At 47.8% G+C, this 18,355-nt stretch overlaps 1 protein-coding gene across 2 annotated transcripts in view; it reads right to left on the bottom strand.

Moving 5' to 3' along the window:
- LOC140393827 (copine-8-like) overlaps positions 1-18,355 on the bottom strand; it is an 873,667-nt gene that overhangs the window by 754,362 nt on the left and 100,950 nt on the right. For both annotated transcript variants that reach the window (XM_072480322.1, XM_072480321.1), the window contains exon 2: positions 9,278-9,318. In XM_072480322.1, coding sequence (XP_072336423.1) covers positions 9,278-9,318 — 41 coding nt within the window. The remainder of the gene's footprint in view (positions 1-9,277; positions 9,319-18,355) is intronic.

Consider the following 18,355-nt stretch of genomic DNA (forward strand, 5'->3'; position numbering starts at 1 on the left):
CACATAAGAATATGAAAGCGATGGCCAAAAATGTAGTCAAAGAGGGAGGTTTGATGAGCATCTTAAAAGAGGAAAGAGAGTGGGAACAAGTTCAAGGAGGGCTTTCTGGAGCTTATGTTTAGGCAGCTGGAGGTGCAGCTACATGGTGCAAATGATTAAAACTGGAGATGCTCAAGAGGCCAGACTTGGAGCAATGTAGAGTTCGGAGGGTTGTAAGACTGGAAGAAGTTACAGAAATTGGAAGAGCAAGGCCATGGAGGGATTTGAAATCATGGAAATAATACTTTGGTGTTGCAGAACTCAAAGTCAATTTTATTCGGCAAATACACGGTGATGGGTGACCAGGACTGGGTTCAAGTGAGGACATGGGCAATAGAGTTTTGGATAAATTGGTTAGGGGAAGTGGAAGATCGCCAACCGAGCAGGATTCTCCAGCATGCAATTAGGGAAGCGAAAGCTAGGGCATTGGCCCTCTTCCCTAATGGGGTACTTCTCTGGTTGGCAATCAGTAGCTAGTGGTGTCCCTCAGGGATCAGTGTTGGACCCACAATTTTTAATAATTTAAATAGATGATTTGCAGTTGGGGACCAAGTGCAATGTGTCCAAGTTTGCAGACAACACTGAGATAAATGTTAAAGCAAAATGTTCAGAGGATACTGGAAGTTTACAGAGGGATTTGGATAGTTTTTTTTAAAAATTTTATTCTCATTTTCTCCCATTTTTCACATTTTCTCCCACATTTACATCCATCAACAATAAACAATAATCAGCAAGATATGTCAGTCCCCATAATAACAACGATCCCATCTACCCACCAACCCCCGAACCTCAACCCGCATGTTTACATAAACAAATGACAAAAAGGAATCAGGGATTACCCGTAGTCACCCTTAATCTACACAGCCCCCCTCCCACCGCAGGTCTCCAGCTCCTCCCGTCCACTGCCTCTTGTAAAACTCCTCCCAACCTCGGTTCCTTCCCCCCCAACTTTCCACCCCGGCTAGACCACTCGGACCCTGTTCTGCCAGGCTCCGATGGCCGCAGCCCCTCCCCCCACCTCACTCCCGTTCACTGGCCGGCTTAAACCGGCCAGCGTGGAGGCCCCCGCCCGGGTCCCTTTCCCACTTGCCCGGCCCTAGGAAAGCCCAAAGATCCCCTTTTAGCACACAAACCCCGCATATCCACCTACAGCCCAAAGAACTCTCATTTCGAGTGAAAGTCCCGTCCCTTCCCTTGTCCAAATATATACCACATTGGCTCCTTTAATCTCTACACCCGCGCGCAGTTATACAAAAAGAAGAAAATACAATCATGAGGTTACATCGCACATGGCCATTCCTCAATTTGTCAGTACTGCCACAGTCCTTCTGCTTTCGCAAACTCCTCCGCTGCTTCCACTGTTCCAAAATAAAAGTCCCTGAGCTTGTAAGTCACCCTCAGCTTCGCTGGATATACAATGCCGCACCGCACCTTGCTAATGTACAGTGCCCTCTTCACCCGGTTGATGGCAGCCCGCCTCCTTGCCAGCTCCACCGTAAAGTCCTGGTATACACGTATACCAGCTCCAGCCCACTGCACCACCCGCTTCTGCTTGGCCCAGCTCAGGACCTTCTCCTTTACCCTGTACCTACGGAAGCACAGAGTCACTGCCCTTGGCGGCTCACTCGCCTTTGGTACAGGCCTCCACGACCGATGAGCCCGATCCAGTTCATATCGGGAGGGATCATCCCCCTCCCCCAATAGTTTTGCCAGCATCGCGGCAAAATACTCAGTCGGCTTCGGTCCTTCAACTCCTTCGGGCAGCCCCACAATCCTCAAATTCTGTCGCCTGGATCTGTTTTCCAGGTCTTCCATTTTTCCTCGCAGATCCTTGTTAGTATCCATCACCTTCCGCATCTCTTTCCCCATCGAGGCAAGTTGATCACCGTGCTGCAATAACGTCTCCTCCACTTCCTTCAGCACCTCCCCTTGCTCTCGCACCTCCACCACTGCGCTCGCCACCTCCGTCCTCACCGGGGAAACCGCTTCCTCCACCAGCACACTCAAAACTTCCCTCATCTCCTTCCTCACCGTCTCCATGCATTTCGCAATCTGCGCCAACTGCTTTTCAAATTCCGCAGCCATCACCTTAGTTATTTCTTCAGCCGTAAGCAGTGCGGCCTTCCCTGGTGCTAGAGCCTCCATTTTTCCTGGTGATTCCGCGGTGACCTTTCCACTCCCTGACGGACCTCCAGCTGTTTTTTTTTCGGCCGTTTTCTTGCTCACCCTCGACATTTTTCTTTGTTCTTTTTTTCCTCCTGTGTCTTCACTGTGCCTCCGTCGTGCCTTCCCCCTGCTTCTGCCGCCTCCGCGGACCCTGGGACCGAGCTTAAAGCCCCGAAAATGCCCTTGCCGAACGGGAGCCCTCCATTGTGCGGCTGCCTCCCGCCCGCCGTCACCGGAAGTCGGATTTGAATAGTTTAAGTGAATGATAAAATATTAAAACATGCTGCTGAGCAGTGGGACCTGGGTGTCCTAGTGCATGAGTCGCAAAAAGTTGGTTTACAGGCGCAACAGGTGATTAAGAAGGCGAATGGAGTTTTGTTCTTCATTGCTGGAGGGATGGAGTTTAAATTAGGGGGGTTATGCTGCAACTGTATAAGGTGTTATTGAGGCCACACCTGGAGTAGTGTGTTCAGTTTTGGTCTCCTTACCTGAGAAAGGACGTACTGGCGCTGGAGGGTGTGCAGAGGAGATTCACTAGGTTAATCCCAGAGTTGAGAGGGTTGGATTACGAGGAGAGGTTGAGTAGACTGGGACTGTACTCATTGGAATTTAGAAGGATGCAGGGGGATCTTATAGAAACACCTAAAATTATGAAGGGAATAGATAGGATAGATGCGGAAAGGTTGTTTCCACTGGCGGGTGAAAGCAGATCTAGGGGCATAGCCTTAAAATAAGGGGAAGTAGATTTAGGACTGAGCTTAGGAGGAACTTCTTCACCCAAAGGGTTGTGAATTGATGGAATTCCCTATCCAGTGAAGCAGTTGAGACTCCTTCATGAAATGTTTTCAAGATAAAGATATTTAGCGTTTTTGAAGAATAAAGGAATAAAGGGTAATGGTGTTCAGGCGGGAAAGTGGAGCTGAGTCCAAGAAAGATCAGCCATGATTTTATTGAAAGGTGGAGCAGGCTCGAAGGGCCAGATGGCCCACTCGTGCTCCTAGTTCTTATGTTCTTATGTTCCCCCTGTGTAGCTCTGGCTGTTCGGATAACCTGAAATTTGCCACTCCTGGACACGGCTCCACGCTTACCCCCACAACCTTGGACATCGCCTCGGAGATGGCTGTCTAGAACCCTACAAGTTTGGGACAAGCCCAGAACATGTGGGTGTGGTTGGCCGGGTCTCTCTGGCCCTACTCAGTGCTCCGCTCCAGAGTCCCAGCCCACTTCTGTCCCCAGTTCGTCTCCCTATTTCCATCTGGCCTCACTCTAGTGGCAGTCGTACCCTGTCTAGTAGCTGTCTGTAAATTTCCCCCCTTCTTTACTGTCTGTGTTTATCGGGTCCTCTAGTAATGTGGTCCCTGGGGTATCCTACTGTCTCCTTGCGGAGAAAGTGCTTTATATGTAGGTGTCAGCAGCATCACCCACAGGCTCAAGAGGTTGAATAGCCTATTCACATCTAACACCACTTCATGGTCATGTCAAGAAAAAGGGTGGCAAAGGTGAATTGACAATGCCAGCGACACTGGTTAAGAGGATTACTTTGTTCATGTTGTCATGCTGCTGTCCTGTAGATCCTTGCCCAAACAGGAAGAAAGAAGGGAGATGATGATGTTAGGAACACACGACAAGTTTTGAGCAATTATAAACCTATTCAATTTTTTTCTACCAAGTTCCAATTCTTCCGGGGATGAAAGGGTTGATGTCGGAGGATAGATTAAACAGTTTGTGCTTATACTCGCTGGAGTTCAAAAGGATGAGAGTGAATCAGATCGAGGTATTTAAAATAGTAAAAGGGATTGATAAAGTAAACGTAGACCAAACACTTCCCCTTGTGAGGGCAATCTAGAAAGAGAGGTCACAGGTATAGGATGAAAGGTGGCAGATTTAGAACAGAAATGAGGAGGAACTACTTCTCGCAGAGGGTGGCGAATTTCTGGAACTCGCTGCCGCTTAATGTCATTAAATGGTTTCAAGAAGGAGATAGATATATTTCTGATTTAAAAAGTGGGTTAAAGGGATATGGGGAACAAGAAGGGAGGTGAATTTGAGACTAGGAAGATATCAGCCATGATCTGATTGAATGGCGGAACAGGCTAGAAGGGCTGAATTGCCTACTTCTGCTCCTAATTCCTATATTCCTTAATCAATTAAAAACACAAGCGATCAACTTGTGGCACAAAACCACTCCAATTTCTCAACTGAAATGGTACATGAAACAAGTTTAAATGCGGCAAGCTAAATGAAACAAATGAATAAAGATTCCAAGACTAAATTACACCCAATTTATGTAGGATTGTATAATGATGCTTAATCAGTTCATTTCTTTATCCTTATTCATAATTCTGCAGCGCCCAAGTGTGCGTTCATGAGAAATTACACTGCCTGAATGCTTCAACAACTTTGTTGCAAGATTTAAATTTGCTGCTTGATCCAGTCCTATAATTAACATCTTTTCACTTCACATCTGCATCTCAATGTGAAAATGCTAATCTTTGCTTACCTGCCATATCAGGCCTGGTTGTTAACTGGATTTTATGACAAAAATTAACAGAGCTCAGTAAAAATAAATTTGACATCATGGCTGTCAAGAATGGATACAACTTCATACTCATAAACACGTGGAAAATGTAAAGTCCCCTGAAAATGGATTTTATTCTCTTGGGAGTGTGAAAATAATTATTTCTCAATTGGCATAAGTGTCAAGTCAAAACTACATGGTAACACCCAGCACTGTGATAATTTGGACTTGTCATTATAAACAGGTAGATGGACGGAAAAAGCTCAATTCCGTCACCAAACCCAGTTTCTCTTTCTCATGTCATCATTGTTGCAGGAAGATGCAGATGAGAGAAGGACATTTGGTCAATTGATTTAATTTCTTTAATTTCTTTACTGTGGGTAGTTTTCAATTTATCTTCAGAGCATTAAACTGGCATTGCGGGTCAATTGCAACAAAACGGCATGGAAAGTTGGGCACTTTCTATATTGTGAGATATCACCTATATTGATATGCTTCAGTGCCAAGTTTATCATATAATTTTTTTTTTTCATAGAATTTACAGTGTAGAAGGAGGCCATTCGGTCCATCAAGTCTGCACCGGCTCTTGGAAAGAGCACCCTACCCAAGGTCAACACCTCCATCCTATCCCCATAACCCAGTAACCCCACCCAACACTAAGGGCAATTTTGGACACTAAGGGCAATTTATCATGGCCAATCCACCTAACCTGCACATCTTTGGACTGTGGGAGGAAACCGGAGCACCCGGAGGAAACCCACGCACACACGGGGAGGGTGTGCAGACTCCGCACAGACAGTGACCGAAGCCGGAATCGAACCTGGGACCCTGGAGCTGTGAAGCAATTGTGCTATCCACAATGCTACCGTGCTGCCCTCAATGGATAAGATTGAAAATCACTGCCTCAATGGATAAGATTCTCTGGTCTTATCGGCATCGGGAGGCTACACGCCATTGGCCGGCAGCGCGATTCCCCATTGAATCCACATGCCTCCGGAAACCTGCAGCGGCGTTGCACTATCGGCAAGACCGGGAGATTCTGCCAGCGTGAACAGCCGGAAGATCGCACACAAAGGGCGGGATTCTCCAATAATGGGACTATATACCCACGCCCGCGGAAAGACATGCACGAATCACTCTGGACTTACCTGGATTAAGTCCAGGATGATTCTGCAATTTGCAGGGGGCTAGCCGGATTCCAGAGTGCTCCTCGCAGCTCCGGCTGCCGATACGGGCCCTGCACGTCCGGTCGGAATCCGCGTATGCGCATGTCAGGGCCCTTGTCGACCGCCCTGCGCGACATGGTTGACCCACACCGCGGACAGGCACCAAGAAGATAGGCACTCCCCAGATCATGCGCACCCGCTGATCAGTGGCCACCGATTGGAACCCTGGCCATCCTGGAACCCTACCCCGCCGGTGAATGGTCCCCCCCCTGCCCATAACCAAGGTGGCCGCGGACTGAGTCCACAGCCGCCACGCCAAGTGGAGCCATGATAGAACCATGCCGGCAGAAACTCGGCCAGCTGCAATTGGAGAATCGCTGCACGGGCCTCTTTCAATGGCCCCCGACTGGCGCCGCATCGACCGTGCGTGCCCGATTGGCAGCGATTCTCCGGGGACGCGGGAAACCGTCGGACCCGATCTCGGGTCGGACGCCCATTCTCCGTCCCCGCGCCGAGCACAATTCCGGCGCGGAGGCTCGAAGTATCTTGCCCAATGTCTTTGATTCTACTTTCTTATCCAGGAAATCATTCCAAATGTTTATTGCTCTTTGAGTGAAGTGATTTTTATTCCAAGACATTTGAAATTTCACTTTCACCAACTTATCTTTTTCTGGCTTCATCTATCAATGCCATCTAATACTTGATATACCTCAATAAAATCCCTGCATAATCTTCTGCCGGGAAGGTATAGTTTCAGCATCTTTAATCCTCCCTCGTAGCTCATCCAATTTGAAAATGGGATCATTTTGTCTGCACGCCTCTGCACATTTTCCAATACCAGCATATCACTTTTGAAGTCTGATTACACTCTGTTTACTGCGTTGTGAAGTTTAACTTCAGACAAATGTGGACCAGTATCAGGGTTGGCTCTGTGGTAGCTCTGCTCTCACAGAGTCAGAAGGTTGTGTTTCAACCTCATTTGAAGACTTGAGCAAATAATCTAGGCTGACACATCAGTGCACTGTTGAAACAGCACTGCATGAAGATAATCTCTTCTAGAGGCTGCTTGTTCACAGCACTGTTTAAAGAAAAGCGGTGGTTTGCCCAGGTGTCTTGACCAGCATTTCACCTCACCTAACATTACCACAACAGATTTAATCAAATATGACACTACCACATGAGGGCATGACACCAACCCATATAAAAGGACACATCACACATGCTCAGTCTCTTTCCAGTGGAGGCTCTCAGTGAGTACAGACACAGGGTTAATTCAACATCACTTCCATCACGTGGATTGTAGCAGGCTGGTTCGTCAGTCTGAGTAGCTATAGAAGGATTAACAGTAGAGACAAATCCAAGTAGGAGAATTGTTAACAGTAATAAATGTGTTAAAGCTATCTCCAAATCTTTGTTTGTCAGAGTGCACATCATAGAAGCAGCTTATGCTACGTCAAGAGCATAACAAAACAAGTATCAAAATTGTTTTGCCATTTTTCTGTCCCACTGCAAAGAAATCTTCCTGAAAATGCTGAGCTGTAACCCCCTGTTCCGATTGGGTGCCCAGCTTCAGCCACGTGTGCACAATTAACACGCTTCTGCATCCAGCTGACTTCTTTCACATCTTAAGTGACTCTAAAAAATGTAAACTATCCCTCCTCAAACGTCTTTTCCTGTATGCAGCCCATCAATACAGCATTCTCCAGAATTGTGCAGCTATGTGGGTCCAAACTCGCTGGATTCACTTCTTAACTACCAAATCACAGCCAGAGAATCACCGACAATGGTTCCTGGTTGCACTCCCACACAGTTATCATCTCTGGTATCCCCCAAGGATCTACCGTTACCCTACCTCCAACCCTATTTCTCACCCCCATTCCCCTTGATGACATCACCTGAAAACACAAATTTTAGTTTCCACTTTACATTGATGATACCAACTCTACCATCATCTCTCTCAGCTTCTCTACTGTCGGTGTATTGCCAGATCGCTCAGCTGACATACAATATTGGATGGGCAGATATTGGACGGGCAGAAGTTTTCTCCAAATGCATATTGGGAGACCGAAGCCATTGTTTTCAGTCCCTGCCACCAACTCCATCCATCACCTACCAAGTGTCTGAAGCTGGATCAGACGATTCATAACTTTGGTGTCATACTTGACCCAGCGATGAATTTTCATCTACCTATCCACAACATTGCCAGGAGTGATTTTTTTTCCACTATTGGAATATGCCCAATTCTTCTCCTGCCTCTGCTCTTTGGCTACTAAAAACCTTCATGCCTTTGTTACCTGTATTCTTCATTACTCCAGTCATCCCCTGTGTTCTAATCTCAGTTAACAAGAGTTACCTAAAGCTCTATTTCCTGTGTCCATAGGCATCCATAGCTGAAGGAGGCCATCCAGCTCATTGAGTCTCACTGATCCTCTGAAAGAGCACCCCACATAGACCTATCCCCATAACCCAACCCAACCTGAGTATCTGTGGACCGTGGGAGGAAACCGACGCAGACATGGGGAGAATGTGCAAACTGCACACAGGCAGTCACCAAGGCCAGATTCAAACCCAGGTTCCTGGTGCTATAAGGCAGCAGTGCTATCCACTGTGCCACCGTGCCGCCCAACTCACACCAGATCCTGTACACTGGTTTTGGGTTAAGCAACACCTTAAATTTTTTAATTCTTACCTTGGTTTCCAAATCTCTCCATGACCTTGACCCTCCCCATCTCGAGCCCTCCAACCCTCCAAAATAACTGCATTTCTCTAATTGTGGCCCCAGGCATTCCCTATTTTAATTCCCCCACCTTCAGTGACTCTGCCTTCAGCTGCCTCGGTTTCAAGCTCTGTAATTCCTGCAAATCTCTTTCCATCAAGGCACTCCTTAAGCATCTCCCTCTTTGACCAGCTTTTGGTCATTTGAGGAGAAAAGAGAGGTTTTAGGAAGTTCGAAAAAGGTGTAGCAAGGCAGGAAGAGAGATTAAGGAGGGGTGTGGGAGAGAGGAGTCTCAACCAAGTTCTACCACCATGCTGGATTGAGCGATGGATGCCCAGATGACCAAATAAAAAGTTAGTAACTGAATTTCTGTTCCATTTCCTTCAAATGGGGAATTCTTTTGTGTGAAATGCGCTCATAAATCTGGAATGCAAAGCTAGTCTCGGTAATGGTGACCATGAAACTATTATCGACTGTTGTAAAATCCCATCTGGTTCACTGACGTCCTTTAGGGATGGGAATCTGCCAGCCTTACCTGGTCTGACCTACATGTGACTCCAGACCCACAGCAACATGGTTGTCTTTTGATTGCCTTCTGAAATGGTCTTTGTTTTCCACTTCGATTCCAAGACAGATTTAAGAATTATGATAAATAATTTGCACGTTACTCACAAGGGTCAGACTTTGAGAATGTATCTTTATCCAAAAGATTCCTGTAAAAGAAAAATCAAATAGCCAAGTTTCAAAAGTTGGATCAGAAACTACGCCAAACATTCTTCTCCCAGTACCAAAATCTACGTGCAATATTATAGAATGCATGAAATTACAATTAACCATAATAATAATAATCTTTATTATTGTCACAAGTAGGCTTACATTAACACTGCAACGAAGCTACTGTGAAAATCCCCTAGTTGCCACACTCTAGCGCTTGTTCGAGTACGCCGAGGGAGAATTCAGAATGTCCAATTCACCTAACAAGCACATCTTTCGGGACTTGTGGGAGGAAACCGGAGCACCCGGAGTAAACCCACGCATTCAGGGAGAAGGTGCAAACTCAGCACAGATAATGACCCAAGCCGGGAATCGAACCTGGGACCCTGGTGCTGTGAAGCAACAGTGCTAAGCACTGTATTACCATTCTGCCCAACCCGGAATCTCCCGATTTGCAGTCAGATTTACATAAAAACAAGTTATTTAAAGACAACGGGCAGGATTCTCCCTTGCCCAAGGCCGATATTATAATTGGTGATCGGGCGGAGAATCGGCTCCAACGTCAAAATCGGGGCCGGCGCCGGTTTGACGCTAGTCAGCCACCTTCAGAATGGCATCACTGCATCGCGCGCCATTGCATCGGCGTTGGCACGTCATCGGCCAGCCATCCCATGATGGCCCGAGTTCCCGACGGCGCAGGACACGTGTGGTCTTAGCCATGCGGGAACCCGGCGTGGCGGCTGTAGACTGCATCCAGTGCCACCACATTCGGCCAGGATCTGTGCCGCTGGGCGGGGGTTCTTGTGCGAGGGCTGGGAGGACTGGCTAGGGGAGGCCAGGGGGTGGGCGGTGAGGTCGTGGATGTCGGGTCCGGTCCACGGATGGCCGGTGCCATGTTTTACGGCGCGACCACTGCAGGTCATCAGCCGTGTGCATGCGCGACCAGGGAGCCAGCCATTCTCCGGCCGTTTTCAGCGCAGGAGCTGGGAGTTTCACCTGGCGCTGGTGCTAGCCACTAGTCCTGGAATCGGTGAGGGTTTCATGCAGACTTTATGGTCGGAAAAGACCATACATGCTCCGCTGAAGTCAGCACTTAGCCGCTGAAACGGAGAATCCAGCCCATGTACTTTTCTCTCCCCCATGTGTGTTAGCTTTTCCCCCCACTTCATTCTGAGGTTCTCCTTTCCCAAACACCATGGTACTTTCCTTAAAACAAATGGGTGGTCAGTTGATCGGATCTCAGACCTTTGTAACAAGTTTATAATTGAAGGTGCACAAGTGTGACTTAGGGTAGTTCTTCCACAGAATTTCCTTTTGAGGTTGCTAAATGATGATCCTGCCAAGATAGTAGAATATGGTTGACGCAAAAATATCTTCTCCAGTTATGAAGCTTGAAGAAAAACCTGAACATTGGCTGATCTGTACCTTCAGAACCATTAATAATTGACATCTTGATAGAGATTGATAGTACCAGTTCTTTCATTTACAAACAACTTGCTTTCTAGAAAGTAATACTGGATGCTTTTATGACTATGTGCCCCATCTTTCTTGAGCTGCAAATATTCATTTACCACTACATTCAAAAGCTGAGGGTATCATTAACCAATTAAACTGTTATACACTGTCAGTTCACAATAACACATTTTATAACTAAGCTATAGGTAGCTGTATTTCTTTAATTCGATCGCACCACCCAATTTACCACATATCAAAATGTAATTACAGTACAATTGCACCACAGGTGACATGACAATGAAACCTATGAATTAAGCAACCGTGCTTTAAATATATCAATGCCCAACTCTACAGAGGGAAATGAACAAATGCCTTGAAAGCAGTATTTGAGTGAAGAAATATATACCTCATGCTCTACTACACTTTGAACCTGCTTGGAAGTAAGTCACCTCATTCAGTTTTATTGCAATATTTAAAACAGCTGAATTCAGATTAAAATTAGGACACTTTCAATGTAATTCACATTCTATTTTAAATAACATGAGCATCAAAATAACTTTGTGTAAGAGAAAAGTGAATTAAGACGTTATATTTTACTGCAAACAAGAATGCAAGATATAGAAATTGAAAAAAATCTGAAACCTACTGAATGGAGGCTACAAAAATCAGGAAAAAGGAAACTCATTCAACTTTCTTTACTTGAAATTAAAACTCATCATTTTCTGAACTGGTAAAATGACATAAACACAATTATGTTAACATTTCTTTTTAGCATGCTCTCCTGAATTAATAAAAATGTGAAATAAGCTATGTCAGGATTACTGAAGATAATTTATCTGACGGGTATGAAATTGATACGTTACACTTTGTTAGTATCAATCCCAATATAGTATCAACTGCTATCTTGAGGACACAGCGCCGTAAGCACACACCTCGGATGCCAGCTTCCCACAGGAGCGATAGCTTACCGATCTGATTCTCAAATCAGTGTGCAACTGCCAAAGGGTCAACAGATCAATACTTCAAAATGTCGATGTTACAGCCAGCATCACAGCTATTTTAAAACCCCATATTGGCTTGGACTATTGATCTGTTTACTGAATCTTAATTGCATACTGACAGACATGGGAAGTTTGTTGATGATTGCCCAGTGTTCAGTTCCATTCCTAAGTCCTCAGATAATGAGGTAGTTTGTGTCGCTAGGCAGAAATACCTGGACAGCACTGAGGTTTGGGCTAAAAAGTGACAATAGCCTGTGTGTTACAAGTGTGAAGTAATGACCATCTCCAACAAGATATGGGGCGGTATTCTCCGAACCCCCCGCCGGGTCAGAGAATCGCCGGGGGAGGCGTGAATCCCGCCCGGCCGCTCCGCCGCCAGCTTCTCCAGTGCCGGTTTTTGGGCGGGGGCGGGGATCACGCTACGCTGGTTGGGCGCCGTTAGCAGTGGCCCCCCCGGCGATTCTCCGGTCCCCGGTGGACTGAGCGGCCGCCTGTTTTCTGACAGTCCCGCCAGCATGGAGTAGACAAGGTCCATACCGGCGGCACCTGGCCTTGAGGGCGGCTTGCGGAGTCCTCGGGGGGGGGGGGGGGGGGGGGGGTTTGGGGGGATACGGCACCAGGGGGGGGGGGGCTCCCACGGTGGCCTGGCCCGTGATCGGGGCCCACCAATCTGCGGGTGGGCCTTGGCTGTGGGGGCACTGTTTCCCTCCGCGCCGGCCTGTGTAAGGCTCCACGATGGCCGGCGCGGAGAAGAAACCCCCTGCGCATGTGCAGGAATCACGCCAGCGGTTCTGCGCATAGACCAGAACACGCTGGTGCTCCTGCACATGCGCCAACTCGCGCCAGCCGACGGAGGCCCTTCAGCGCCGGTTGGCGCAGCGCCAACCACTCCAGCGCTGGCCTAGCCCCCGGTAGTGCGGATGATTCCGCACCTTCCGGGCGGCCCGACGCCGGAGTGGGTCACGCCACTCTTTGGCGCCAGTCCAGTCCATCCCGCCGATTGGGGGAGAATCCCGCCCATGGTCTCATCACATCACTTGGCTTCAATGGTATTTTCATCCAATTCCCCATTAGCACCTTAGGGGGTCACCATTGAACAGAAACTGAAATGATCATTGCACTTAATTTCCATACCTCCAAGTACAAGTAGGGGCAGCACGGTAGCCTTGTGGATAGCACAATTGCTTCATAGCTCCAGGGTCCCAGGTTCGATTCCGGCTTGGGTAACTGTCTGTGCGGAGTCTGCACATCCTCCCCGTGTCTGCGTGGGTTTCCTCCGGGTGCTCCGGTTTCCTCCCACAGTCCAAAGATGTGCAGGTTAGGTGGATTGGCCATGATAAATTGCCCTTAGTGTCCAAAATTGCCCTTAGTGTTGGGTGGGGTTATGGGGATAGGGTGGCGGTGTTGACCTTGGGTAGGGTGCTCTTTCCAAGAGCCGGTGCAGACCCGATGGGCCGAATGGCCTCCTTCTGCACTGTAAATTCTATGATAATCTATGATACAGGCCAGAGGCTGGGTATTTTTGCAACTTATGATTCAGCCCCTGACACTACTAAATGTTTTCCACTATCTATGAAGGCACAAGATAGGAATTGAAATAATCTCCACTTGTCTGGATGAGCATGGCTCCAACACGCAAGAAGCTCAACACCATTCAGCACCAGCAGTAAACTTGATCGGGACCCTATTGACCACCTTTCCATCCATCGCCGGAGCCATTTGGCTTCAGTGTGCCACATACATGATGCACTGCAGTAGCTTGCCAAGACATCTTTGACAGCTTCTCCCAAACCCACAACCCTTAGCACCCAGAAAGACAAGGGCAGCATTCACATGGGACCACTGCCACCACCTTCTAGAACCATCTGACTTGGAAATAAATCACTGTTCCTTCATCATGATTAGGTAGTGTGTTCTTGGATTTTGACCAAACAACATTGTGGGAATATCTTCATCACATGCACTGCAGCCTTGCTTGGTGGGGACTCACCCACTATCATTTTGGGGCCTTGCCAATGACACCCGCTACGTGTGAATGTATATATTTGCAAAGTCTTGCTTTCATCAGGGCAATCGCAAGAATACCAGTGTCAGGAGAAACAAGCACAACTTTATGCTGTATGGGAAGGGAAAATCATGCTTGTCAAATCTGTTGGAATTCTTTGATGAGGTAACCAGTGCAGTCGACAAGGGGGGCCAGTCGATGTGGTATATTTGGACTGTCAGAAGGTTTGACAAAGTCCCGTATAAGAGATTATTGTGCAAAATTAGTTAGAAGTTAGTTTGAAGGCTAGCCCAGAGAGTTAAGAGTCAGGGGAGTTCTGAGATTGATCAGAGGAAACAGCATAGGATGGAATTAGGGAGGATGATGGTCAAGGCCAAAGTGATCAAGGACAGGAGAAATGTGCAAAGGTTACAGCAGGCCATGGAAGTGGCAAGGTTAACGCAGACTTTTACCCCATGCTTTAAAGGAAAAATTTGACACATCATTGAATATTTAACATTAAAGAGCTTTTAATGGACAACATCCAGGTCCATCTCTGAAAAAAAGGGTATGAACAAGAAATTTTGGAACAAAGCTACTACAGTGGGAGGCGGATTTAAACTCTCAAGGGTGGAAACACACGGATTTTGATCCAACACAGTGAAGGTCTTCAACAAGGACCAATTAAATTAACACTTGCCCACTACTTGTCATAATTGTACGTTTTTGCTGAGTGCTGTATTCTACCTAAACTCCAAATTAACCATATTCAGCAAATGCTTAAATTAAAAAGATCAACAAATTGGTTAGTTTAGAAACTAACACCACGCAATTGAAGACTTTTTTTTTGCCTGGCTTATGCTGCAAATCAGTAGCCAAGAAGTAAAAACAACTAATGCACACAAAAAGAGTTATTAGGCATTGATGGCTGACTGACAAATACTGTACTGTCAATCTTGTAACATTAAGAAATAATTGCAGAACATTAAATTCTTGAATCGGATTTAGATTTTGACACAGACATCTAGAAAAAGGCAATGTATTTTTACAAACTTAATTCTTCCCCCTCACTCATCAAGTTGAAGCATCCATCCATAGAATCCCGACAATGCAGAAGGAGGCCATTCAACCAATCAGGTCTGCACTAACCCTCTGAAAGAGAACCCTACCTAGGCACACTCCCCCGCCCCATCCCCATAACCCCACCTAACCTACACATTTTTGGACTGAGGGAGGAAACCCACGCAGACATGAGGAGAACGTGCAAACTCCACACCAAGAGTCACCCAAGGCCAGAATCAAACGCGGGACCCTGGCGCTGTGAGGCAGCAGTGCTCACCACTGTGCCACCATGAACATTAAACCTTTGCCAAACTGGTGACAAAGTGAGGATGGGCTATAATTCATTGCTGTTGCACAAGGGGGGGTGGGGGGGGGGGGGACTTCCGTGGCGGCCATGAGTTGATCAGTCGGGCACAAGGTGGGTCCTGCTTGGAGTCTTAGGTTTCATCCCTTTCTACCCAGTTATCGGACATTTTGGTGAGAAATAGAACAAAGCACTTGAAGCTGGTTGGTTTCTCCTCCAATGGAGAAGAATGTCAGTGGGTTATAATACAAGGCTTAAGTCAAATAAAGTCCCCGCTCAAGAGTTGGAGGATCCTCGTGGCACAGCGTAGGAAAGTATGGCAGATCTCGCCGTGCCGTTCTCACCCACCTCATGGCCGATGGAGCAGTTAATGGAGTTTATTGCTGGGGTATTTAAGAAGCGCCAGCAGGAGATGCAGGAGGACCTGTCCAGGGCGATTGAGGAACCGGTAGCTGCTCTTCGCGGGGTGTTGGAAAGGGTGGAATAGTGTATGGAGTCACAGGGCCCGAAGATTTGGGAGGTGGAGAAGACCGTCTTGGATCACAGCGATCGTATAGCGTCTCTGGAGGCAGTGGTAACAATGCTAGTGGAGGGCAACAAGGGGGCAAAAGAGGGCAACCAGGAGAATCGATCCAGGTGTCAAAATCTAAGGATAATTGGACAGCCGGAGGGGATGGAAGCACGAGCGCCATCGAAAACGTGTCAAAGATGTTTGAGTAGTTGGTTTGGGAGGGGATTTTCGAGAAGCACCCCCCCTTCCCGAGGTGGGTTGGGCCCATTGGATGCTGCGTCAGAGGTCAAGAGCTAGAGAACCACCGTGGACAGTAATCATCCGGTTGCATAAGTACCAGGAGAAGGAGCGGATTTTGAGGTGGGCAAAACGCATGCGAGACTGTAGTTGGGAGGGTCACCCTGTACACATATACCAGGACATTGGGGCCAACCTGGCCAAACGTTGAGCAAGCTTCAAAAAGACCAGGGCGGCACTCTTTCGGAGCAAGTTTCAATTTGGTCTGCTGTACTCAGCAAAACTATGGGTCACATTCAAGAACAAAAAACATTACTTTAATACACCTGAGAAGACAAATTACCTTGTGAGAAAGAATGGTTTGGGGAAGGATTAATGTCGAGAAAGTGCAGTTTTGATGTTATTGTAATTTGAACGTTTGGAGCTTCTGTGTGTTCACATGTTGGTTCTTCACCATGGTCGATGTCGGGATTGGTTTGAGTCCTGTGCTTTTCTCTTGCTGGGAGATTTGTTCTTTCCGGTTTGCACAACGTCATCTGGGAAGTGGGGATGGGAGGGGTAGTTTTCTGGTGTCTTTGTGGCTAGGTGTGTGTGGGGGCGGAGGTGGTAGCCAGTATTGGTAGACCCGAAACTGAGGTGAACCTGGATTCCCTAAGGACCTCAATGGAGCGGGGTGCGTTCAGAGACCCTCTGTGAGAATAGTGATATGGAACATGAGGGGGTTGAATGGCCCAGTTAAAAGATTCCGGGTAGGACTTCCGGTGGCGGCTATGAGGGAGTGAGTCGCACATTCGGTGGCTCTCACTCCGGCTGGCTTTTTGGACCTGGTTTCCCGACTTTTCGGAACTTTTGAGCGCTAGAGAAGACAGCCACAAAGTTGCTGATTGTTTCCATACAGCTCCGCACGCTTCAAAGAAGAGCAGAAAGCAGGAAAAGAAGGGGCTGACCCGGGATCAAAGATGGCTGACATACGGACCAGAAGATTCAAGCAGCGCCGGACAATATGCTGCAGGTCATAAAAGGAAGTTTTGAAGATATGAAGCGGGATAACTTAGAACCGCTTCAGAAAGCGGTGGAGCAAGTGAACCAAAGGCTAGAGGCTCAGGACAAAAAGGTCAAGGAGCTGAAGCAAGCGGTGGAGGAACAGGCGGACACACGATCGCTGCAATAGAGATGGATGGGTTGAAGGAGCGACAGAGAAGGCTGCTTGACAGGCTTGAAGACCTGGAAAACAGAGCCCGCAGACAAAATTTGAGAGTTATTGGCCTCCCAGAGGGGGCCGAAGGTGCGGACGCCATGACGTTTGTGGCAGACCTGTTACAGCAGCTGATGGGGGCTAACTCCTTTCCGCGACCGCTGGAGCTGGATGGGGCACACAGAGTGCAGGTGAGGCAGCCGTGACTGCCCAGGTTCCACAGGTTCACAGACAAGGAGCGAGTCCTTCAGTGGGCAGAGTACAAAGAGCTGTACATGGAACAACAATGTCCTGCGCATCTATCAAGGCCTGAGTCAGGAGGTGGCCAGGCGGCGAGCAGCTTGTGAAGTTCGGTCTGCTTTTCCCGTCGCGGCTGTGGGTCACGCACCAGAGCCAGCACTACTACTTTATGGACCCCGATGAGGCAATGGAGTTCGCAAAGGATCAGGGACTGGAGCCAAACTGAGGGCCCACGGACCAAAGTCAGAGTCGGTGAACTATTGTTTGTGAAACTTCTAGTTTTCTTGGACTGACTTTCTACTTTTTTGCTGCTTCACAGGTACTTTGTAGTTTCTGTTTTCCATTTTCGCTGCCTATGGGTACAATGGGCGAGGAGGGGGGGACGGGTGCCCCCTCTCTCTTTTAGGTTTTCTTTTTGCTTTCTCTTTGTGTTTTTTTCTTTTTGGAGCTTCCAACGGAACAGAATTGTGGCCGGGAAGCAATGTAGGGGGGTGACGCGGGTACTGTGTTGCTGTGTGTTTTTATTACTATTGCGCAGAAAGGGGTGATCGGTATCACTCATCTGTTTGCACAAAGGGAGCAGCATTACAGCTGGAGCGGGCTCAGGTCTTTGTTTGATTGCCCTTGTTTTTTGTTTGATCTCCTGTATTGCAGAGAGAGAGAGACTGCTCGAGCAGGACACATCAGGGGAATGGGTGCGGATGGGTGGGGGGATGAGCTCGGGGGAACAATGGGAGCGAGACAGGTGGGCGCCGGAGGGATGAGTCACCGGGCTAACGGGAGGCTAGTCAAGGGAGTCAGGTGGGGGGGATGCATACAGCCAGTATATGGCAGGGGTTGGGTTACAGAGGGGTGTTGTTGCTAGAGAGGAGGGGGGGGGGGGGGGGAGTTATTCTGCTGACATTGGAGGGATCTAAAGTAGGTTGATGTGTTAGGCAGGTTGGTTCAAAGTGGACTGCACTCGATGCAGGGAAGTTAGAAACAGACATCTAACACAGGAGACGATCCAACACTGTTTTATTCAACTAGATGAACTGCTGTACATAT

The sequence above is a fragment of the Scyliorhinus torazame genome, chromosome 17, assembly GCF_047496885.1.
Source record: "Scyliorhinus torazame isolate Kashiwa2021f chromosome 17, sScyTor2.1, whole genome shotgun sequence".
NCBI classification, from domain to species: Eukaryota; Metazoa; Chordata; class Chondrichthyes; order Carcharhiniformes; family Scyliorhinidae; genus Scyliorhinus; species Scyliorhinus torazame.